Source organism: Ammospiza nelsoni, chromosome 2 (assembly GCF_027579445.1).
Source record: "Ammospiza nelsoni isolate bAmmNel1 chromosome 2, bAmmNel1.pri, whole genome shotgun sequence".
Taxonomy (NCBI): Eukaryota; Metazoa; Chordata; class Aves; order Passeriformes; family Passerellidae; genus Ammospiza; species Ammospiza nelsoni.
The window spans coordinates 59,611,020-59,636,440 of NC_080634.1; the positions used below are offsets into that span (position 1 = coordinate 59,611,020).

At 37.2% G+C, this 25,421-nt stretch overlaps 1 protein-coding gene across 2 annotated transcripts in view; it reads right to left on the minus strand.

The window, feature by feature from the left end:
• Window positions 1-3,848: 3,848 nt before the first annotated feature.
• The window catches only part of DGKH (diacylglycerol kinase eta), a 159,693-nt gene continuing 138,120 nt past the window's right edge, over window positions 3,849-25,421 (minus strand). Inside the window, exons 28-31 of one of the 2 annotated variants that reach the window (XM_059467014.1) lie at window positions 22,499-22,618; window positions 21,989-22,097; window positions 20,472-20,602; window positions 3,849-14,692 (exon numbers count right to left, since the gene is read on the minus strand). In XM_059467014.1, the coding sequence (XP_059322997.1) occupies window positions 14,603-14,692; window positions 20,472-20,602; window positions 21,989-22,097; window positions 22,499-22,618 (450 nt within the window). In that variant the 3' untranslated portion in view covers window positions 3,849-14,602. The remainder of the gene's footprint in view (window positions 14,693-20,471; window positions 20,603-21,988; window positions 22,098-22,498; window positions 22,619-25,421) is intronic. The other variant, XM_059467015.1, reaches the window with a different exon arrangement.

Genomic DNA, 25,421 nt, shown 5'->3' on the forward strand with positions numbered 1-25,421 from the left:
AAGCTCTTTTTCCCAGGCTACTCTTTCCACAATGTTTGAAAGATTTAATTAATACTGCTGTCAATAATTTAAATAGGCTTAAGATTCTGGGAATTACAGAGTAATCATTTTTATGGCCAAGTGGTCACAGAGAGATATATTGAAGTTTTAATTCGGATAACATTTGATTTGAAAAGCAGTATATACCTTCCTAAGACAACTCTGTGAAGGTTTTACACTACAACTGTCAAATTTATGCTGTTCATTAGGTTTCAATGGAGCAGAGCTGGCACAGGTATTGTCCCCTCCATCTCTCCCTGTGTAGCTGCCCAGTTCCTTTATAAATTATTTAAGGAACATACTTGATTTTTATTCATATATAAACTAATTCAATTATTTTCTTTTGATGAGGTAAGATAATAAATGAAAGATGTGAATTCAACTGGCATCTGGAGAAATATTTTACAAGGCAGTCAATGCTGTTTGATGCTCTCCCTTCTCTTGATCCAGAGCATCGCCGCTGTCCCTACATTTCCTCGGGTTTACGGTCTGTGGAGTACAGAAGATGCTCAAAACACAATGGTGTGGAAGGTGAAGGCCCAAAAGAGAGGAAGTGAGAGATGGAATGCCAGAGCAGAATTATGTGAGGCTCATCTTCGTAGAAAGTCAGTGCTTGAAAAAGAAAACTCACTTTATAACTTCCTGTTCTCTTCAAGTGCGTGGTTTTTAATTTCAGGCCCACACACTCCAGGTAAGGCGCTCTGCTCCAAACTGTTACACTGCCTTGGACGAGGAGTTGGCCCCACCTGCTCCTCTCACAGTTTACAGAAGCTGGTGAAGGAGAAAGAATATGAAAACCTTACTATCAAGCTTTTAGTGTAGGTACTCCGAAGTGACCCCTGAACCTACCTTAAAAAAGCAGCTTCCCCTCACTCCAAAAAAAACATGTTTTGGGAACAGCTCCATGGCATCTTCAACTTCTTGAAATTTTATCCTTTTTATTCCCCTGAAAATAGCCCCCTAAGATTTCTGATTGACTGTATGAGTACTTTGAAGCGGGTTAGCTGGAAAACAAGTCATCAGGCATAAATCAGAAGAACAAACTCTTACACCACTTGCTGGCTCCTGTGCGACTTGACCTTCAGAGTACTGATGGCTTCAACAATGGGCTGGAAACACTGTGCCCGGGAAGTCTGAGCAAAGCTGTGCTCCCTCAGAGGGAGGGAAAACACACCAGGCTGAATTGTGACACCACTAGCAGATGATGATTATTATTATTGTTACAAGGGCCATGTGTTGGGGATTCAGGGGTATTACATGTCTGATTCTAATTAATGAACTGCTCTACTCAGAGGATAGCCTGACTGCCAGGAGAACATGTATCTGCTGTTACATTAATGTCACTAGGCAGCAGATGGATGATTTTTTTTTTTTTTTTTTTTTAACTGAAATTGAAGAAAGGAAATAGAACTTGGCAAAGCGTAATTGGGAAATGACAGTAGGTACCTGAGAAGGGCTGAAGCCTTTGAGCCACGGGAGATGCAAATAGCAGCAAAAGGGCAGAGGGGAGGAATGAGTTCAGAGTGGCAAGTACAGGCACAGCTGTGCACTGCTGTCAGGGAAAGGAAATGGAAACTAAAGCTGGAGAATAAATCCTGCTGCCTCAGTGAGGCATCTGCCATATCCCAGGATGTCCCATTTCATCCCCATGACATCTCTCATCTCTCCCTCTATAAAAAGAAAGATGCACTTCCGTGTAGATCCCCTCTGTTCTCATCTGAAGGAGGAGGGCATGGCCAGATGCTGCTTTCACTCATCTGCAAGCATTTGGCCAGGACAGAAGCTATTGCACCTGCTTTGTGTTTTGTCATGCTTTCAAGATAGATTCAATCATGACATCTTCTTACCATTAGATGGCTGGGGATGATTGAGGTCGTGACTCCGTTGACATATTTTATTTTGAAAAAGTGTAATTATAAATATGATCAGAATGGCATTTGTGTAATTAGGAAAAAGTCTGTAATAACTCCAAAGGAAATGGGGTAAACAACTAGTTAAATACAGGGCCAATTCAGGCTAATGCCATACTCCTCTATCTGCCTCCAGAATGGGCAGATTTTAATCTCAACACAAACTTTTAGTGGCCTGAATGGCATAATTAAAAAAAAAATATTTCTCACTTTTTACCATGCTCATTGATCCAATAATTTTAATATTAACATGAAATGTTAATACTGCACCAGTTTCGTTTTTGCCCTTGTAGTTTATCATGCCATCCCCACTAAACCTCTTTAAATAATTTGCTACTATAGTTTGTTTTCTACAAGACATCCATGCGGCCCTTTTTGATAAAATAACTCTGGGCAATAACTCTGTAAGATTTGCTTCAGGACTTCCAATTTCAATGCTTGACTGTCTACAAGCTTCTTTTTTCAGATTTTCATTAATTTAGTGATAGGAATTAAAAGTTAACACAGTTTCAGACTTCATCATCAGCTATTTGGTACCACTGAGATGAGCAGATTGATTATATGCCACAAGTATTAACTTGTATGAACAGTTCATTCATTTACCAAACTTTTCTCAAAATTATTTAAAACTTCTCGGTGCATCTTCTAGGTTAAGGCTTATAATCCAACTAATTTTTACTTCTTATTCACAGAAAACTGATTTATGGTCAAGATGAACTGTGGGAAGCCTACCTTACTGTGCAGTCTAATTTCTAGAAGAAATTCTGGAGAGTTCCCAATGTCCAAACACCATCACACCCCATCTCCTCATGTACTGCAGAGTGCCATCCCTAGTGGTGCCACCTGCTTTACCCCATGAGTTATTTCTCCTACTACAGTCTCTCCTTTATACCACAGCTTTGATTATTGAGACCAGCCTTTTCAGTTTGGTTAAAAAATTTGAATTCTCCCAAAACACACCTGAAATTAAAGTACAGCTTCAATCCTAAGAGAACTGTAAGCACCTGAAATTCATGGTGCATTGAACCCCCCAGCACTGACCTGTAAGCCTTTCTGGGTTATCCACAAAATTGCCTCTCCAACATACGATCATTCAGGGCAATGGGATCCCAACCACAAGACAACTTCATAGATCACAAGATTACAGCCTTCATGAACTGACTTAGCTTCCTACACACTATGATTTTCCTTCTGTCTATGCCACTGACTGTGGTTACTTTCACATCACGTTGTGTGCTAGGTCCCAGCCTAGCAGCCCACTGACCTGCCCCACGGCAGCTGAGGCTGGCCTGCAGAATGGCCCTCTGGAGGCACCCCCTGTGCTTGTCAGGGCTGCTGCCAGCGAGGCACAGCCCTTACTGCTGAGGAAAACGTGTTTGCTTCACTGCCACTTACCCTGGAAAAAAGTGTGCTGCTGAATGTTCTGTTTTAATGGCTGCTGTTACCATGGATGCAAGTGCAAATCTGTTTTTACACTTAATATGCTGTGTGGCAGCAAGATCCAGCGGAAGATCCCTGCAAATGTCAACATCTACATGCACAGTGACCTACTTACATCTGGGTTGGCACGTAGCTGTGTAGAGCATGGATAAAAGCTGTATTCAAAGCCCCTAATTTAAAACAATTTTCAGGCAGTCCCTGGCAGACTGAGTAGAAATGACGCTCGGTATTCATTCATCCAAATTTTATGTAGTTTTGAGTTTTCTTTTAAATTCCAAAGTCTTAGGTTGTACCAAGGAGTTGCTATTGCATTGATTTCAATGGGGAATTCTGGTTTTGATTTGATGACATTGGTAGCAGCCCACATTTTGAATGGATAACATCTAAAATTCAGTGCCATGATGTTCAAACATTTCCAGTGATTTCTAGACACAAAATAAATTCAAGGACTTATATACATTGAATGCATTCTGTTTATTTGAGAAGGAAGATCTCAGATGAGTGCCTGTTATGGAAGGCATCTCTTATCATGTACAATAAAATCAACCATTGCTTCCAGCAGAATACAAAAATACACATCTCAGTGACTTCCATACAATAATAAATATGTAATCATGCATCCAACAATAAAAAGGCACAGAAAACTGGTCACTTAGTAGTCATAAAAATTACTAACTATATTAACAAAGCCACCCAAATTATCTGTACAAGGAAATGTAACAATATATTCCAAAGGTGAAAACACATAAAACATCTTTAAAATAGTATATGCAATAAATACCTCAATTGTTTTTATATATTAAAAATAAAACTGTGCCATTGTAAACAGTATGTAAACAAACAAAATTCACTGTTCCTTACCATTATTACAAGTAAATAAAGCCAAAAGTTACACCCCTGCTCTGTTAGATATACTTCATTGGCAAGTTTTGTCAGGCAGTTTAAAGTTTTACTCTTTTCTGCAGCAAACAGAGCCTGCTATGTGTGTAATTCTAAGTATTAGAGCAATTGCTAAGCTTTAAAACTGACTGCCCAGGACATGGTAGGTCATCAAAGAGAACTGGAACTAGGAAAAGCAATTCTTGCAGTGTTATGGACAGAAGTCATTTATTTTTACTACATGTAATAGTGTGGGTAAAACTCAGCAGTTTACATAACACTGCTCTCCTACAGGACTCGAGGGGCTGTACAGAGGTGTTGAGCATCCCTATTCCCTTGGGTGGAGAAAGTGAGGCACTCAAAGGTTAACTACGCTGCCCCCAGTCTTACACCAGCTCCACTGGCAGGAACCCAAAGGCAGAACCCAGACCTTCAGCCACTTCCTCCTCATTTCCTCAGCTATCACACGGCCTTACAGACAAACAAAGGTGTGTCCCGAACTCCACCCCTGATTAGAATTGCAGAAAGCCAACCAACACACAAAAGGAAAGGTGTCTGCTCGCTTGGGCGCCCCTCTGCCCCCACTGACAACCACGGCGCCTTGCCACCAAGTGAGGCAGGAGCACCACAGGAGCTTTTCCCCCACCAATCTGGGATCAGAGCCACATTAGCAGACTAACGAGCCCAGACAGAGCCTTGTGTATCCTTCACAAGCCTACTGATTGCCTCAAATGTCTATTCTTTTGAGGTCCATTTCTACAGCCAACAAGCTCCTAGAAAGTTCAACCAAGGTGCAAATTTCCTGCCTTATTAGCAAGGGGAAGGATAGAAATCTGAATATGATCCTTTCTTAAATGAAATTATACAAAAAGACTCCTGGAAGTGGTGAGCATTTGCACAGATGTCTTCAGAAAGAGCCCTGTGAAGGAAGGCGTCTGCTATGTTATTTCCTCAGCTTTTGATAACCTTGACAAAACTACCTCATTTTACAAGTTCGACTATCCCTGGGATGACTATCTATGACAAATATAAACTTACCTGTTCCCAACATATGTATTTCAAAGTGCATGACAGCTCTTATTTGAAAATGGTATTTTAGCCTTAGATGAAGAAATTAGGATGCATCTACTTAGCTGTTTCACAGCCATATGGTTTTTTTACAGGAAGAATACACTTTGAGCATACGTAATTAAAAGATACCCTGGGAAGGGATTTAGGAAGTGCTGCATTATGGTATATTTCCTCCTTGTGCTATTAAAGAACTGTTCCTTCTGTCTCTAGACAAGTGATTTCTCTAATGTCAAGCAGTTGTCTGACTTGCCTTACCACTTAACATTTTCATAATTTTAATTGATCCATGGAATATAAAAAGTCATTCAACACACTGGCTCTGAAGATACTTCCAAGTCTTGATGAGAAGCTTAAAGCCAAATACTTACTATGTAACATTTTTTTCCCCAATAAGATACTTTTGGATAAGGTACTTCAAGTGTCTCATACCAGATCTGCAGAGACAGGTGAGCTGCATGAGATCAGTAGGTACAGAAAACAGACAGGACTACTTTTTATTTATCAATGAATACTTCTTCACATTCACCTGCCACATTGTGTTCCCTGTTTGTGAGAGAGGCATGAAAGGTGATCTCTTTTTAGATAATTCTGTATTAAATCTTACAAAAGTTATTTTAGAAGGTATTTTCTTAGACATATTCAAGGACCAGATCAATGAAAAATTCTGTACAGTCTCTGAGGCATATACTCCCACCTGTGCTGTAGTTTGCAGGTTCTGTAGAAAAATCCAAATAGAAACTGCAGATTTCACATTGGGAAAAAAATAAATACATTTCACTCATTAAAAAAATTATCACAGTAGGAAAATAGCCAGTAAACAATAGATTCAGAGGGGTTTAATCTTGGCCCCAGTGAGATCAATGGGAGTTTTGCCAAGGATTTCAAAAAAGCCAAAATTTCACCCAGAATCATGTACAATTCTTTAGCTGACAACAATCATAAACATCCTGCCACCCCATTGTATAAGTTAAATATTAATAAGCATCTGTAAACATCCTGCAATTTATCTGATATAAAAAATACTATAATAAAAACAATGCAGCATCTCAAGCACTGTATAGTTTTAAGGTTTTTTGGCTCTACACACAAGTTGGCATTGTTATATTGGGCAAATCCAGGGTATGTATATACATCTCTATGTACAGGTGTGCTCTCACATAAACACTATGAACTAGGAACTACATATCTACACACATCCACACAAATACTGGCAAGAGAATGACATTCATAGGCATGGCATATAAAAGCCTACCCATGATCAATTTGAGGATCACTTTTATGTGAGGAGCATTTTCTCTCCAAGAAAATAATCTGTAGGCTTACATGTAAATGCTGTAAGTGAAATACAAGAATAATCTCCAAGGAGCCTGAAGTACTGTTTAAAGCACAGCATATGCCTAACTCCCAAAAGATTTATATGACTGCAAAGATGATGGACTTTCTTGTGGAATGAACAGGAAGAAGGGGAAACAAAGGGCAGAAACTACTGAGTACACATCAGATTTTACCTAAACCCATGCAAACCATTTTAGAGGTTTTCATTTTCAATTGAATATAGGTTTGGATTGAGTGGAAATCACGTGTTTCAGCTTTTTACTGCAAACTGCCATTTAGATAAAAATATCTGAGTTATGCAGAGAACAAGACAGTGTCCCATCTCTGCAATGCTTCCATGTGTAGTTCATGCATCCACTCATGCATGTAAGTGGATGTTACTACAGAATTAATGAACAGATGTACTTGACTGGAATACCAGTGTAAGTCACAAATCTGGCTAATGACAGAAACCACCTATGCTGGGCTGGGATCCTCTCAGAATCTTTGAAATACCTTTAGATGAAATTTACCTTTCTTAAATCCCAGAATACACCTTAAAAACACAATAATGCAATTCCATAGTGCTCAATATTTGAAGATACCTGCTCTAGACAGACAGATGTGACAGTGAGAAGTTTTGTTAGGTTTGCTATCACCATGAATTAAGACAAGAAGCTTCTAATATTATATGATGTTAAATTATTTGTGTGTGATGACAGAACAAAGAAGAGCTAGAGGGAAGATGCAGAGATCAGGCTCCCTTCACCTTCCAGGAGCATCTCAATGTCTTGTACTCCTTATGTACAAATCCCATCTATTGCATGTCTCATCTGCCACTGTGAACATCACCTTGCCCTTTGATGATCCCATTGACACACAAGCATATTAAATTCCTAAGGTAACTGGCAGCTCTAGGGAGGTGCCTAAAAGAGTTTCAGCTCTTTTAGGATTCAAAGGATATGATGTAAAAAAGTGGCTAATAAAACTAATTATTTCAGGATAGAGTCACAAGCTGTGCTCCTTGAGTGGGAAAAATGGTAATTTTTGTTGAATATGATCAACCACATTTTTCAAGGTACCTGATTTAAGGAGATATAAAACCAAGACAGAAAGTACAGACACCACAAGTGACAGATTCCTATAGAAAATCCTCTGGAATGTGGCTAGGCACACAGTCCAAATGCCTGTTTTGGCATGTATAGACATGGCATCTTGTGAGAGGACAGTGCTACTAGGAACCTTCACAGTGAGAATCTGCATGCCTGTGTGCTCCTTGTAAACCTTCCTAAACTATCCAACTAGAAAATCTTGTATCCTTGAAATTCTCATTAAAAGTCTCCAGGCCCTACGGTTCAGCACACGTGCTCTCTCCATCCCTGAAAAGCAAGACCAAGCAGTTCTGAATGGCTTTCCTCAATCTCCCCATTCACAAAATAATTGACCATGACTGCAAAGAGAATTAGTCCCAAACAGAGCTTACTTCAACTAACACCAGAAGAAAAACAGCGGTGACTCTCTTTCCCTGTTAATGACACTGTCAGGTTATTAATTAAATTGGTTTTTATCCAATTAATGCTTCAGTTTAAAAAATGCTTAAAATGCTCTTCCCTTTAAAAAGTCATAGAAGGGACTTGGGGCACTCTGGAGATATTTTTTTTGGCTGTACACACAGTTTCCATAATGAAAACAAACCATCCAATTTTACTTTTAGTTCATTTCTTCCTGTTCACACTTCCAGTTCACACGCTCTTGTCTACTGGGATCACCACAGATCCCTAAAATAGTTGCTTCCAATGAATTTGGAAAAAGATAGTTGCAAATGACTTAAAATTTTATACCACACTGCATTTATATTCAGTAGCTTCTTCCTAACACTAGTCTTTGAATAATACTACAAACTATATTTTTCCAAAGTATTTGTTCACAGACTAAAATATTCACTGGCCATTTGGATATTGTCCTACTAATAGCTACCATAATGTTCAGTATCTTCAATGTCTTCCACAGCTGGTAGAGTTAGCCAAAACAGTTCTCTTTCCAAGGGCACTCTGGTAGGTCATGTTAACTGTTAGATAGAGCTTCCAGCAGGGACTGTAAAAATACAATTTAAAAGATTTTAGTCTACCATGGCTATGCTAGGCTTTGGAGCCTGAAGCCTTGGTGTATCTTTCTCTCCTCAAGCACCCTATAACTTTTTCCTGGCCTGGCTGTCCAGCTCTTCTGAACAGAAACCATGGAGAGACATGCAAGGGTCTCATCTTGCCAGAAGCTGGGAGCTCATCCAGACACAGGAGCTGGGAAGCAACGTAGAAACATTAATAAAGGCATGACTGGTGTTAAACATAAATGAGGCACCAACTTCTTCTGCCCCACTAATACAAGCAATAGGTTATAGGAACTCAAAATCCCATCAGAGAGCTCATCAAGTTTTTGTCAACTGGGAAACAAGCCTTTAATTATTTAAAACAGACGTTTGTAATTCTATCATGCGCACCTATGAATTTTCTGTTGAGTGTTCTGAAGGTGATAAGTCTTTAACCACTACAGCTAAATTGATTAAAATTTGTCCAGGAACACTCTTGGGTATGTATTCATCAGCACGCTGCTTCTTTGCAAAAGTGTTAACAACACTAATATTTTTTAATTTACATATAACAAAGGGATGATGTTTTAAGATTAATTCTATGCACTGAAAAAATCCACAAACCTTTCAAAATTTTTTTTTCAGGTAAAGTATTGAGGGTGATCACTATTAAGCCTAAAGAAGTTGCTATGAATTTTGGTATTAGCTCCAACTGGCTACAGAAATAGTCCTCTCAATGTCTCCAGATGGCTTCCAAATGGATTATAATTTCTGAGAAACACACTGGTCTTCTGTATGGCAGAAACAATCATTTCAAGTATGTAAGCTAACACTTAACAGAGCTATGAAATGCAAGTTCTACTAATGCAACAGTAGAAGAAAACAACTAGAAATTTTTTTTCTTTTGGTAAAAAAGATCCATTCCACATTATACTCTAGATATAAATACAGAAATTTATACAACCAGTAAAGAATTTATATTGATAATTACCAAATGAGGCTTTATCATTTCTGCTGATGCTACTATTCATCTCTGAAGAGAAAGCAGAGATATTTTAAGTCCTGTCCAAAGCTTAAATCCTGTCCAAACTCCTCAGCTTCCTCAAGTCATCAAAAACTTGTTCCTTAAGACAGCAATACAGTCATGTACAGTTCTTGCAAACATTAAATCCTTGCAGTTAGAATAAGCAGCATCAAATCTTGATGATATGAAAATCATACCACAAAACATACAATCCATGAAAACAGAATAAAAAATACAGGACAACCTGTGTTATAAATGTATACAGGATGCTGCAGTTGAGAGGTACTTAAGTTATTGGGGTGAAAAAATAAATTTAAAATTACTTCTTTAATTTTATTTTCTGTGTCTCTCACTTACTCTACAAGTGAAAAGATGATTTTCTGGTTGTAAGCTAAACAAATTGCGCCAGCTCAGTTATCCTCAACGAGATACATTCCTTGTGACTTTACCTTTCACAAATACTTTTTGCACTGCTAATTATTAATTACCAGAACTGTTGAACTCATAGCCAAGAACTTAATATTTAGGGGACACAGAGAGCACTGCAGAAATAGCTGTAAACACTACCAATGCAATCATTAGCAGGAAGCATCAAGCAAAATGGAATCACCATAGGGGGTTTTGTCTTGCAAATATATTATTACAACTGTTTTTAAAGTAGGACTATGGAACATTCTCTCATATTTGCTTTATATATTATTTTTCCATTACATGTGACAAAGGTCTCCTGCCAGTGTTCCTGAAATGAAACCACATGCATTGAAAAACACTGATAATTTTACCCTTGAAGTAATGTTCATTATCAAGGCTTCATGGAATTTTCATTAATAGCATGAGCAAGTTCAATTAAAAAGTAAAACTGACAGGTTATCTATTTCTCTACAAAAAGCATGGGAAAATATAAAATGGACATTTATGAAAAAAAAAAATCAACACCTCTCCTTTGAATTACAGCGATGTAGCATTGCAGTATTGATTATTTTGGGCAGGGATAGAGAGATAATGATTTCTATTTATTATTTACAGGACCAAGCATGTTAATTCCAGTCCCAAAACAAGAAATACTGGAATGAAATAGTCTGGGAGGGTTTTTGATTATATGCTTTACACTTTACTGTTCTTCCAAGTTCAAAGCATTTCTCTTTGAAAGAAAGAGACACTCAGGAGAAAAGAATAGTGTTTAAGGGGAGAGACATAAAAATGTACCAAAGAAAATTTTCCCTTGCCATCTTATAAAAAAAATTGATTTTTCAGTCTTCTTTTCTTTGAATTATTGCAGAACATCTCCAACACCTAAAACTATGAGCTGGCTTGATTTCATTCCATTTCTAAAAAGAAGTCATGAGGCTTTATAAAGGCAAAACTTGCATGATCTAAATCAGAGGTTGCTACAGCAATCAAATACAGTGCTGTACTGAGAAAATCCTACTTGAAAATGACAAAACAGCAACTTATATTTAGCAACCTGCTGCAATTTCAAAACATGCAGCTCTTGTGTTCCTCTCTCTGAGGTGTAGAGCTTTTCAACTATATGAATACCAGCCACTACAAAAAAATGCAGATTACTCTACTCTCCCTTCAGGCTTTAATGGACACTGACCACAGAAATCGCATGTATTTGGTGAGGAAAAATTTAATCCAGTAAACTTTGTATAGGGATTGTCTTGATAAACGTGGCATGTTGAATCAGGCTCCACAGGATCTTGTTTTCTAAAAAGCTAACTGCTTTTAGGGATGTGTTTACCTTGGTTTTGTTAAGATATTTGGATGTGTGCTTTAAAGCACTTTTTATAGCAGGATTAAATTAGGGAGAATACAGTACATTAAAAAAATGTATTTAGTTCTAGGAGCTGGGACTTTTACAGCACTAAGGAAAAAGCCTCAATATTTAGAATAACCATGAGAGAGTAACACTGTTCAGGTCTTCAAAAAAGCCACATCACTTAAACACAGCTACAATCCACAACCTCCAGAGAGAACCCCTGTAAAAATATTTTGAGCCTCCTTGTCAGATGCATTTGCACTTCATAGCCAACATTAGTCTAAGGTATAGAGTTGCATAAAATTTGCTCTCCTGGGCGTCTAATAAATACAGCATTAATGATACTTATAGTTTTGTTTTTTCCTATTCACATGTTTAAAAAAAACTGCTTAGGACAATCAAAGTTAAATTCTTTGGTGGTCATTTAGAAAAATGAACATTGATCAGTTGTCCTATACTGAGGTAATTTGAGGAGTGCCATAAGAAAGCTGTGTTACAAACAAAATTTTCCCATTTTCCCTGCCCAAAAGCAGCTCCCATTTTTTAATATACTCAGCATAGACCTCTACAGTGACTTGAAGAGATCTGGATCCATAGCTCATCTTAATGCATTACATACAGCAAGGCTGAGAGTTGTAAAGAGATTGTATCTTACAATCAGGAAAGCAAAGAAAGTTCTGCTGTGTATTATGTCCTTGAATAGACCAGAAGATTACCTATGTTGTCTACTATAATGTCAATATGCTAAAATGCTGCCACATGTTAAAATACAGTGTAGCTTATGGAGAACCAAAGGGAAAAGGAAATAAAGCTTACAAAGACTTTGCAGATGTCACCTGAATGTCATTAAAGGGGTGAATGTCAAGTACATTAAAATAAAACCAAAACCAACAAACTTTCCATTGTTTACCTAACTTTCCATTTTTTTCATATGCTTTTCAAACAACAGCCTGAAAATCATATCATTTGGCAAATGCATTTTGGTTTATTTTGTATGCAAAACCTAATAGAAAATAGCCTTTGACTTTTGTTTGTTTACCAGAATAATTATTATGTCCACAGAACTCCCAGAGTGGTGCCTGTTGAACCTACAGCAGCAAGAAGACAAGGAACTACAATAAGATAAAAATTAGGCCAGTTTTGATTATTTTGATTTTTTTTTTCTCCAATAAAACAACAAGTATAATAGATTTTATTTTCCAAGGGATGAGTCCCATCTACTTGCCATGGAACAACTCCAGTCATATGCATGAGAAATGGAGGGCAAAATCAGGATGCAGTACTTAACATTGTCCCCTCTATACAAGAAAATAAGTTTTGGTAAAAACCAAATGAAACCTAACTCTGCTGCTCATGAGGAAAACATACATAGATATTAAGATACTCTGTAATGTTTAGGAAACATCAAAGCTACTTGATAAATGAAAGTCAAGTCTTCCTTGTGCTACAATGACACATTGCTAGAAACAGCAAGGAGAGAGCAATTCTGTGCCAGTTTTCTGGCAGGGGGTGCAAAGTCATCTCATCTCAAACAGGTAGGTAGCATTTTTTTGTAGATATCTAAAATTTATTTTCTGTCTAGATTAATAATTTTGTGAAAACTTAACCAGGAAGTTAAATAATGAACCTGTTTCATTTAAGTAAAGTGTAAATAACCTTACAAACTCTGGTCTAGAGCAATATCTAAACAAAAATGGTTTTAATTTTTTTAACCTGTTTACACTCATGGATTACTGTCTTGCATGTGATTCATCTTAGCATGCATAGCCTAAAACCTTACAGTCTGGGTTTTTTAATTTTTATGGTCTACTGATGGTGGAGTGCTGTCAAGAAACAAATTGATACCTTTGTAAAGAAATGCACACAGATGCATTTTTAAATTAATAGTTAATCAACAACAAGTAAAAGTTTACCCCACAAAAATCAAATCAGCTGCTACATTTTAAATATCTTCTTATGTATGATAAATAAAATTAAATTTTTCTTTAAGAAAATTTCATTAATATTTAAACCTGCTTTTGAACAATAGAATAAATAAAACCATTAGTGCCTACAAGTTCAAATATGCTACAGCTGTTTAAGATAACTGAATAACTACATTAAAATGCACCATTGAGAAGATTCTTTATAATTTTCCATGCAGGAAGCCAATTGATGTTTTTGTGAGGTACCGGTCTTTCAAAAATTCTCATAAGTTAGTTACCTGATAAACCTTCTGTACATGATATATTTAAAAATCTAACTGTACAGTGTTTCAATCATATATAATCTGCTGAATATGGCACAAATACTAAGTTTCCACACCCACACACCCTTTGCCATAGAACTATTTTAGGCATAACACAACACTGAAGAATAGAAAAGTGCCTGAAACTGGAGGAAAAAAAAAAAAAAAAAGGACACTCAAGTAGCAATAAATTAAATCTCATTCAAACCGATAAAAAAGTTGTTCAAGTGTTTAAAGCATCAGATGTGTCATGCAACAGAACAACAGACAATTCAGGCAGGCACACCATGCATTATAGTTTGCATTCACGGTATCACGAGGTATCTCTCCCCTCTTCTGCATGGCCAGCGAGTGCTGGATACCTGCGGCACTGCCAGGCTCACGTGTTGAACCTTCCAGACTTCCTGCTCTCCTGCACACGAGGGTTTACAGAGCTGCGCCTCGGAAGGAAAACCAGATGACCTCATGCTGTTCAGTGGCATCTTGCTGCAGCATAAAGAGAGGCATACTGAGCTGCATGTAAGCAAAGCAATCATTCCTTGATTATATTTTCCAGTCAGTGCAGTTCACCATCAACCAATCGATTTACCAAAGTGGGCTTATCCAAACTGGCCAATTTGCACACCAAGAAAACATCTTTGCAGAGCATATCACCTTTTCCTTTTTGTTTTGGCACAAATCCTTTTGTACTCTTGCTGCAAGTTCTTCACCACACAAGAATTCAGAGATGCTAGCCTGTACAAACACCAGTGCCTATTCTTCCATAAACTACAAGGACAGCCAAGTGCCTGCAACAGCTTTGCTTCTCCAGCAACTTTCTCTTCTCTCTTTAAGAAAAGCACCAGCATAATTACACTTCAGACAAAGGGGTGTTCTTGCTGAGCTCTTTAATTCCCTGGAGAATTCGCTTCATATGACCCACTTTCGTTATCCCCAGGTCCTACAGAAAATTTAAAAATAGAAAAAGAAAAAAAAGAGAAGAAAAAAAAGAAGGAAGTTTACTTTAAAATGGGAAAAAGAAACCCCATCGATTATGACCTATCCATGCAACAGATGTCTAGAAATGTGCTCACTGCAATCAACAGTAACCAGGAAGTGTTAGCAAGAGTTGCTTTACAAAAAGAGCATACAATAAATCCCTCTCTGTCTGGCAGACAAAACATTACTTACCTGCCACAGCAACAACCCAGGGCACTTCAATATACATCAAAACCATCTTTGGCTTGACTTATAAATACAAACACCTTTCACAATTTCTGGCAAAATAAAGAGAACAATCTCCCCCTCCTCTCTAACACAGCAACCAAATGCTTGGTAGAATGTGATGGATTGAAACTTCTGTCCAGCAATGTCACTTGATCTGAGGCCCTATGATGTCTGCTTTAATCAGCAAACACACATATCCCCAGTTTCTCAAGGGAAAGTGGGTGTAATGGCTACAGGCATGTAGGACAACTTCCCTTTAGAGAGCAATAGAAAGAGTAAGCCTTTGTTTTTCATTCCAAAAAGATTACATCTCCTAGCATGGATGTTCCTGATTAGAGAGCTGGAAGAAAAATTCTCAGAAACATGATAGTCATATCCCACAGGAAATGTAAAAAGCACAAATCTCCTTGTAGCCACTAAATCATTCACATCAGCTGAAATATTTCTATTATTGGTTGCCAGACCCATCTCTGCACACAACAACAGACAAGAATTTTTTGTAGCAAACTTCTTCCAGTATTAGTAATAGCTTTAGCAGCATCCCTTTTCAATTCTGGCTGGTCCAATGATCAGAGAAACAGAATGGGATGCCCAGCTGTGCTAATGATCTCCCACCACTCTAATGAATTTTCAGCTCAGTCTGGTGGAAATCTGCTTCCCTTATCTGTAAAACTCAGCTATGAAAAAGTCTTTAAAAACCACGTTTTAGGGGTGTTGAGCAATCAGCAGAGTCAAACACTAGTTATTTGAAGAATAAACTTTACATAAATAGATTATGGTTAAAAAACTAAAAAAAAAAAAAAAAATTAAAGTTTTGCTATTTTTCTGAAAGAGAAATAATTTCATTTTAAAAGAAATATTTTTCCATTATAGAGACATTAAAAAGAAGGGACTGTAATTAGGCATCTTGAAAAAAATTCTCTCATAAAGAGTGGAAAATGAAACCAAATATATTATTCTGTATGTAATCTACACAAAGACTATCTACATTTCTACAGCCACAGAGACCTCAGAAAAATCTGTATTCTATATTACTTTAAAATGTTAGCATGCATCTAATTTTGGAAGAAAGGGGTGGTAAAATGGGCATGAATGAATGATTTTATTATAAAGGTAATACAGCCAAGATTAAACAGATGGTTTAATTTTCAGAGAGTCAAGACTGAATTCTGCTTATGTTAGAGAGAAAAAATACTTGGCTGTTTCTTCAGTTGAAAACTATCAGCACTATAAATAGATAGTCATCCTTTACAGGACTTTGGCACAAAGGTGTCAGCATTAAGGAGTTCAGTTTATTCATAAAAGTTCCCAAAGCAAGTGCTGTTCACAAACTACCTGTAAAAAACCTTATGATTTTCCATATCACAAAAATTTATTTTATTTTCACTAATAGTCATCTTACTAATAAACAAATGTAGTACTAATTTTTAATTTAAGAATAGTTAATGTAGGTAGTAGTCAAATTCATCCTAAAATGACAGTAATATTTATAATTTTACATTTCTGTAATATTGTCCTTTTTATGTCAAACTTAATTCTCAAGTGAATCAAAAAAAGCCACACATGACTACTGAAACTAATGAAATAGCCGAGTTGCTATGTGGAAGAAACTCTACATAAGGGAAAACCCATAAGGATACTTTCCAAACCACAACAAACCACACAATTTAAAGGTTAAGAACTTACAAATTCTTCAGAACAAATATATTTTCATGAGTAGAACTTTTGTTGGATAAGCAATACAGTGAGGTGCTGCCAGAGTTCAAAATCAGAAGGAAGAAACATATTATGAAATTCCAAAAAAACTCAGCCACTCTTCCCACCAACTTTTGTAAAGCATTTCACAACACCTTTGATTCAGAAGCAAGAGATTTTGAGTTTATTTCTTTTCCAGCTGAAGTTGCTGTAATGCTTATCACAACAGCAAGTCTCAAGTGCCTCATCAAAAATTTTGGGGACCCCTTTCTGCTACACTTCCAAGGGAAAAAAAAAAACAACAAAACCCCTCATTTTTAATGCTTTTATAATAGTTTTCAGTTTGGTGGAAACTAGAATTTATACAGTCATGACACTAGATGCTATTTGGTATTCTCAGTTTACTGCTCATGCAGAAAAGTTTGCTGAAATTTTCTCATCTCGGACTAAAAGAATCTGCTACAGCAGCATATCATGCATCATTCAAAGAACAAGAGACTCAAATATCTCTGCAATTGGTGCACGAGACAAAATCTGTTCATATCTAATTGATATCTAGTTAACAAAAATTCAATTTGACTAAACTACAGTTTTGAAGAAGAAACTGTATCCAGAATCTGAAGAAAAAAAATAGACTTTCTTTTTTCCCAGATATGGCCTTAGAACTACAGTATCACCTCTCCTGCTGCTCTCCCTAACCACTGTGCCATTTCTTGGACAGTTTTTGGCCAAATGTACCACCACTAACAAACAATTTATGTAAGAACTCCTTAATAATAATAACATCTTCTAAATGTGAAATCTACCCTACTTGCATCCCCAGTGTTAAAAGCATATCTGAAATTTAACAAATCTTACAAAACTTTTTCTAACAAATCTTAACAAAAGCATGTCTGAAATCTAACAAATCTAACAAAACTTTTTCCATAAAAAAATTTTTCAAAACATGCTACTGCAAAACACAGGGATGAAGTGTCACAGTCCTTGTCACAGATTTTAGTTTGACTGGCACTGCTTAGCAAGGTGATCTGTGGCATGGAAAGCCTTTCTCCAAGGAAACCAACATTGCTTTGGAACTTTAAGGAGACATCATACTAAATGTGTTGCAGTTCTGATTATGACTAAGCTGCCTGAATAGAAACATGATTAAAAAAATAAATAGGATTTTAAAAAGGTTAAAATAAAGGTTAAATAAGGTTTTTTTAAAAAAAAGTCACGACTACGCCTTCTTCTACAGTTTCTGCAGAATAATACACAATTTACTGCCCAGCTATTCATCAAGCAAAAGAAAATCATATGAGTGTAAATTTCTACGATCACCCTAAATTAAATCAGGCATAAGAGGCTGGAGAAAGATCATTACTGCAAGGACTGAGTAGAAAGAGGTATTCTGGTTTTTCATTTGCCAGTTGCCACACAGAGCTCCCTGAGACTGGGATCCACAAGCTATGCAGAAATACAATTCTTCTGTCAGCATATCAACCTGTTCCAGTGATGCATGCAAAGGAAGAGCGTTTCATCAAATTCTTCTCCATGCCGCTTTTTATCTCTACTTTTGACCACAAAAAGAAAGGTGGGCTCAGAGGATTAAATTAAAACAGGCAGCAATTTTTCCTGCTGCAGACATGAAAGGTAATAGAAGTAAATGTATTGCACATGAGTTAGGAGCTCATGAATCAATGGTGATCTTGTTTAGCTTGTCAGAAAGCACAGGCCTTGCAGTGGAGGAGAGGCTGCAGACAGATTATAGCTTGCAAGAGCACTGAAGGCTCATTGCACACCCCGATGGCCAAAGGGAGGAAATATTCACAGGGCAGCTTGTGACGTGTTCCTCATTTCCCAAGTAGCACATTACACATCTTGACACCAATTCAGGTCACTGGAGAAAACTGCAGGCTGCCTGAGACATCCTTAATTGGCTCCCTGCAGAGACCCTGCCCTGTAATCAGCAGGATGAGCACTAAACTCTGCTATTTAAGTTCAGTGCTGTTAGAGTGCAAGCCCTGCCTGGCCAAAAACCTGGCCTAGCTTATGAAGGGCACTGATTTGGAAGCTCTCGGCATCTGCTAACGAGCACACGGGGCGATTCTGGAGAGAGATTTTGGTTGGCTCAGGGCATGCCTTTGGCAACTTGTGTAGAGCAGCTCCTCATCCCACACATCTCTAGGCAGCACTGCATAGAGGAGTTGGCTCTCTGCAGGCCCTCTAAGACAAGCCTTTAGACTTTTCATGGCACAGACATTTGTGATGGGATTTTATATACACCGAAGCAACATGAGCCTTAGCAACAGGGATAACGGGTTGGTAACTACCCTGCTGCAGACATTTACTTGGTTTAAGTGCCAGTCCACTGGGCATGCAGTCAAATTGGTACTCATGAGAAATAAGGCATGGCCAGAAGCCATGTCCAGTTTAACACTGATCTTACCCACCATAATTTATTCCAACAAGTTGGACTTTTTAAATTTTCTTAACATTTTAGAAAACCTATGCATTGTGTGATGCTGAGTTTCTCAGCTGAATTTTAAGTTTGTTCAGCACTCATTCAGAACAGAGAGTTACACCATCCATCACTGGAACAATGTGGTGGATTGCTTGGACAGTCTTCTATTTCTAAAGTTTTGCAGGGAGGGACTGTCCTAAAACTGTCCCTCCCTGTCAGAAACTATCCTGAAAGAAAGGAATTTAACTTCCATGGAAAGAAGCTTAGGCAATCTAATACCAAAGAGTAAAATAATACACAACAGCCAAACAGATTATCGCAAACACAGCTATTTTCAGCAGCTGCTTTCTATTGCAACAGTCACACAACGCAAGCACTACCCTTATAACATCAGGATTGCACATGATATAAAAAACTTTACATAAAATAACACATTTGTATGAAAATATTGTCTCTACCTGGAGACTACTGCACTGTGGTTAGAACAATTACTTGCACTCTAAATGTAAATGTTTGCAATTTATACAATATCCTATTTCCTCTCTTATGTGCAAAAAGCAGTTGCAAAACCCATTACCAAGAACTCATTACTACCAAGTTCCTGGAAAAAGTAATTTAATGAATCCCCAAAGATATAACCACTATTACACATAATGGATGCACTTAAGTCATTCCTGAAAAGGACCAGCAAGCTCAAATAACAGCCTCAAACTGCTGGATAACATTTCTCCCTGCAAAATATACATATCTGACCTCAGAGGAAAAAGGTTTTACAATTTTGAAATAAAATACTCTTTTTAAAAAATCTACACAGCCAAAATCAGAGGTCTGTCACCAATGGGAAAACCTATTTTGACACACAAACACCAACACCATGTAAGTCAAATACTGCAATTTATTAAGCTGCTTATCTCTCTCACACCCACTATGTCCAATATATACACAATAAATCATGTGGAGCGGATCAGCCCCTGCAGGAGATAAGATTCAAAATAATTATAACCACCATCAACTGATCCTTACTGATCATGTTTAATGGAAACAGTGAACTTTTGAAGAAAACATTATATTACACAGATGCTAGTAAGATATCAAATGTGCTTCTCCTATGCCTTCTGACATAAACTGCATTGTATCATTCTGCATAAAGTGGGGGGAAAAAAATAAAGAAATTTTGGATAAAACAGATATTTTTAGTTGTGAGTTCAAGTCAGCACTTCAGAAAGGCCCAAGGACAGCGCATATTAGTTTATTGCATATTTGCACAGTGTAAGCCAAGCTACAAGCAATGACAAGTGCAGGGAAAGAAGAAAAGTTGGTTGTTGTTTTGTCAAAGAAAATGGTCAATAGCAGAAAAGTAGCACAAAGGAAATACCTTAAGGTCTCGCCTTTCCAGATGTAAAAGCTCAGAGCCTCGGATGTCATGGCTGATGAAGATTTCTTTGTACTCTCCCAAACTGAGCAGATCCAGCCAAGCAGCAACTTCATCTGTGCCCCATTTTTGAACTACCAAAGTTAAGAGCAAAACCCCCTTAATTTCTACATGCTCAAATGCATCACAAGCAAAGGTTAGGCCAAAGAGAGTGGAAAACAGAGTAGAATTGCCGTGCTAGCAAAGGGAAAGGTTAGAGGTGTCTTTTCCACACAAACTGACAATTTCCTTTTTACATGCAGGTTACAGGTTAGCAGTTAACACAAGAAAGTATCTAAACAAAGTTGGGGTTCTTTGCTTTGCAGCCATGCTTTCAGCTTTACTCCAGTTTCTTCAGTAAAGCCTTTAAAACCTCATGTCCCAACAAATTCACATTAAACCAGCTTAGGATCAGTGATGCAAAGTCTAATGTTGTTCTGCTGTATGCCATTAATTTATTAGTAGTCATCCAAGGAGAGGAGAAGCCTTCAAAAACTAATTAACATGTAAAATTAAAATAGCAACCGTACCTCAAATATAGCAATGGCAGCAAGCAAGTCCAGTTTTAAATAACAGATTCTAGTATTCTTAATTAAGACAAAAAGTACTCTTTAAGCTGTGTTACACAGGCCATTAAGAAGCTCTCTGTAAAACATTGTTCTCCAAGGTTAGTTGCCCACATTAGTCCCATTAAGACCACATATATAAAAAAAATAGTTATGCTACTTATTGCTATAATTTTGCAACTTCATTCAATGCTGATCGCTTCACTTTATAATGAAGAGAAATCTGATGTCTAATCTGAAACTTAGATCTGATCAACAACTGCAAGATTTTGTAGATTGTGATCAACTGTTCATTGAAAGAATAAAGACATAGAAACAGTTTTAGGACCATCTAATCACTGATTACGTCCTGGATATAATCTTAAGGAAGCGAGCTCACGAATAAAAATGGGAAGAGAGGAGGGTGGAGTTTGTTCAACTTCTAATTAAAAAAACAGTATTGACTATCATGATTTTTTGTTTGAGCTGTCTCACTTACTGAACCAATAACCCACCCAAAAATTAAGAATAACTGGTTAATTAAACCAGTGTGATAAAAGTTGTCACACCTAAAACTAACCTGAAAAACCTAAATTGGAGTATCACAGGGAAACAATGTGTTTACCCATGGCTTGTATGGCTATGAGTAAACCAAATGTAACCACCAGCAAAGACACCGATCCTGTTGCATGATAAAACTTTTAAAGTATTTTCACAGTAATTCTTTGGTTCACTTGGGAGTATTGGGGGTCCTACTGAATGTTTTCCAAATGCACTGAAAGAAATATTTATCCTAATGTAGATGCCAGTTAGCTCAGGTGCTTTCCACTTTGACTTTAGTCTTAGGTAAGTCTTGTCACCTCTTACAAAAAAAATCCCATAAAATCACATTTACTGCAAATGCTACTACTTTTCTCGCAATTTCAAAACACATACCAGGCTGAGAGCTGGTCTTATGCTTCTGAATTTTTTCTTTTTTAAACTTTGGCACTATACGAAACACTGTACTTCTATTGTTTCTTTTAGCATAATCCAGAGGGGGATCCTGCATGAGAAAAGAGGCATAGTTACCTTTAATTAAGAGAAAACAACTGTTAAATTATATGCTTGTGATGGTAATTTATGGCTAATCTCAAAAAGTAAGACTCAAATTTACTTCTGTAAAGAATAATGTTAGGATTTAACTCTATACATGTTTATATTAAAAATATAAATTAAAAATATATGTTTCATGTATTTATTTATCAATCAAAACCTTTACATTTACAGATGGGAACAAAACACAAAAAAAAAGCACTAAGCTTAGAAGGTTGTTCACAGCAGACAGAAATGATGCAGCAACACTACTGAAAGTTCCTCAAGAGATCATGAAAAATTGTCATTTACTTTTCCCTGTCAAAAGAAAATTAAGTTCAGTTAAGATCAGAACGTGTTACTCGAACTTACCTCATCATCATTTGGTTGAAAAACATAATAAAGCCAAGGAATCTCAGCAAGTTTTCTCAACTCTATTTCCACACTGTGCAAAGCATCAGACAACAGTTCTTCATGGGGAGCTTCTAACTGCTGTTTATAAACAGGCCAGAAAAACAGGACTTTCAGTTTCACGAGGTTTAACATTTAAGTCTAGATATCTTGTTGCCACACACAGACAGATGACTGCTTCATGGTGAGTGTCAACAAATGGTGAGGACAAATAATCTTCCAAAGTTAGACTTTCCTTGAGAGATGTGTGAGACCACCCTCATACTACATTTAGTGTGGTCCCAATCACAAAGACATGACTGAGACAGCTGAGACTTTTGGTGCAGAGCAGTTGGGCACAGTTGTCAATCCTTGTCATCCTTCACTGCACTCCTGAGTCTTTACAGAGCAAGAGTTACCTGATAACACCACTGCAAGGACACACTAGAAATGGACACTACCAACAGAAGGAAGAGAAAACCTGATGAGAAGAGTAAGCAGCTGAAAAATCTTTGTATGAAACGTGGTCTACAAAAATTGAGTAGATGGTAATAAGCCTCTGGTTTTTTTTGCAAATGTGTTCAGATGGTTGATCACTATCTCATGTTCAAGTATGATGAATGGATCATGCTGAAGATTTCCATTCCCAAAGGCCTTCCAGTGGTGATATGATACCTGCACTGCCCATTCTAAATAGGTGAGACAGGGAGCAATAGGCACTGCTTCTGGCTAAGGGTGGAAAGAACTCCTTGGCAGGAGACAAAAAGACAAAAACATCAGTAAAGGCCAAAGGGAAAAAGAAAGTGGTGGCTGTGTAAAAACATTGGGACTTGCCGATGCATGTGAATTTGGCTCTATTCAGACTTTGAGGACCCCACAGAGATACCTGTTTCCTTTAAAACTCCAGACTGAAAACTGTTCTGAAGCTGTTGTGTGAGTGAACCCATGTGGAAGAGGTAAGGAAGTCAGCTGATCCCTTCAAAAGCTGTTTTGACCTCATCTGGGATTGCTGAAACACCATTTTGAGGTAAAGAGTTGAATCCTAGACCAAGTTGCTTGGAATCATTATTAAAGCAATCTGAACATCTATTTCTCTCTAGAAAGTAAAAGTAGTCCAAAAGCAGTGCAGAATATCCTTCTGAAAAGATCTAATTCTGTTACATCCGAGTGAATGCATTTTTTAAATAGAATTATAAGAAAATCTTGGATCTCTAGTGCTGGAAAAAAATTTTGGCATTGTTGAAGTTTAGTGATAAATTACAAACCCCATTAATTTATCCTGCCTAATAAAAATGTCTTTGCTTCAGTAGTCTGCCTATGTTCCCATCTTTCAAAGGTGAGATCATCTATAGTAAGATCTTACTGTCTGGTATAGTGATACTGGAAATATAAGCTCCCTTTGTTATTATGTTATTTTCTCTGTGTGTCCATAAGCAGATTTTGATCTTTATTTTGACCTTTTTTTTTTCCCCATTTGAACAGTTCAGTTAATTTGAAGCATGGGGAAAAAGCTACTTGTCTTTGAAGAAGTTACAACTTTTCTTGTGTTTTCATTTCTGAGAAATTACTCAAGTCATCTATTTTCTATAAAAGAATGAAGCAAAGTATTCTGTCTTCCTCAACAAGTAATGATCTAATTGCTTGATTCTCAGAGGAAAACATTTTGCCTGGGGACAAAAAAATGCTCATCTGATGGTGCTCCTGAAATAAATCCAAAATAATAATTCTGGTATAGAAAGAATCAGCAATTCAGGGCAAATTCTCCTCCTACAACATCTTGGAATATCTTATTTCCAAGACAAAAATTCAGACTATGAATGAAGAAATAAAAATAAAGGATTTTTTATTTCTTTCTCTATTTAAATTTTTGATATAAAAATATTTTATTTCAGTGAGTTTAGATAACTTTATTCCATTGAAATTAAACAGTCCATCATACTTTTTCCTTAATGCATTTGAAAACTGAGCTAGGGTCCAGAGTGGAAATGCTTTTTAAAATTAAAAAATGGATACAGTGCCATTGGAAAGTATCTAGACAAAATATAGCATTTTTAATTTTTTCCAAACTGTATTCCTGCCATAAGCTTCTGAGAGATTCCACAAATCAGCTTCATTGTCCTATCTTGAGCAGCCTGGTCTCATAGAAGATGTCCCTGCTCATAGCAGAGGAGTTGGAACTGGAAAATCTTTAAGGTCACATCCACCTCAAAACATTCTGTGATCCTATGTTGTTATCGTCTCACTAAAGATTGTATTTTACCATTTGTTGTGATTTAATGTACCTACTGTTCTATGAATTTGTTAATCATAGTTCTTGCAGGAGGTGCAAGGAACCACTGACTTGTTTTATGTTAATTTACAGGTTTTTTCTCTTTCTCAGGAGCTGTAAGAGCAAAAGTCAATAGCCAGTAAATGGCAACCAAAGAAGCAGCTTACCAAGCATCCTAGTTTAGTTGCTGGCTGGGGTTAAACCAAATTGTATAAGCACCAAAGACATGAGTTTACTGCTCTCAAGAGCTTTGACCACAGGAAGGAGGGATGTGGGAGAAGTGAATACACCAAAACTTTAGAGGAAGATATGAAAGAAAGAATGTCTGTTGTTGTCAGAGAAGAAAGATCCTTATTTATGATGGGAGTGCTGATGCATTAAGCAACATCTTAAATTTCATCTCTCTCTCTGTTAATAGAATGAGGGACCAACATAGAGGCAACTGCAGCATTTATAAAATACATGGCATTAAGGTTAACCAGAGTGTCTCGTTACTGTGACTGTGAAATACGCATCTAAATGAGCACAAAGTCAAATGAGCGTAATGGACACCTCTGGAATATTGTCTTGGTACCTTCCAAACAGCCTTTTTACTAAAAAAGGGCCTGATGTAGCCTCATGAAGACATTTGCACAA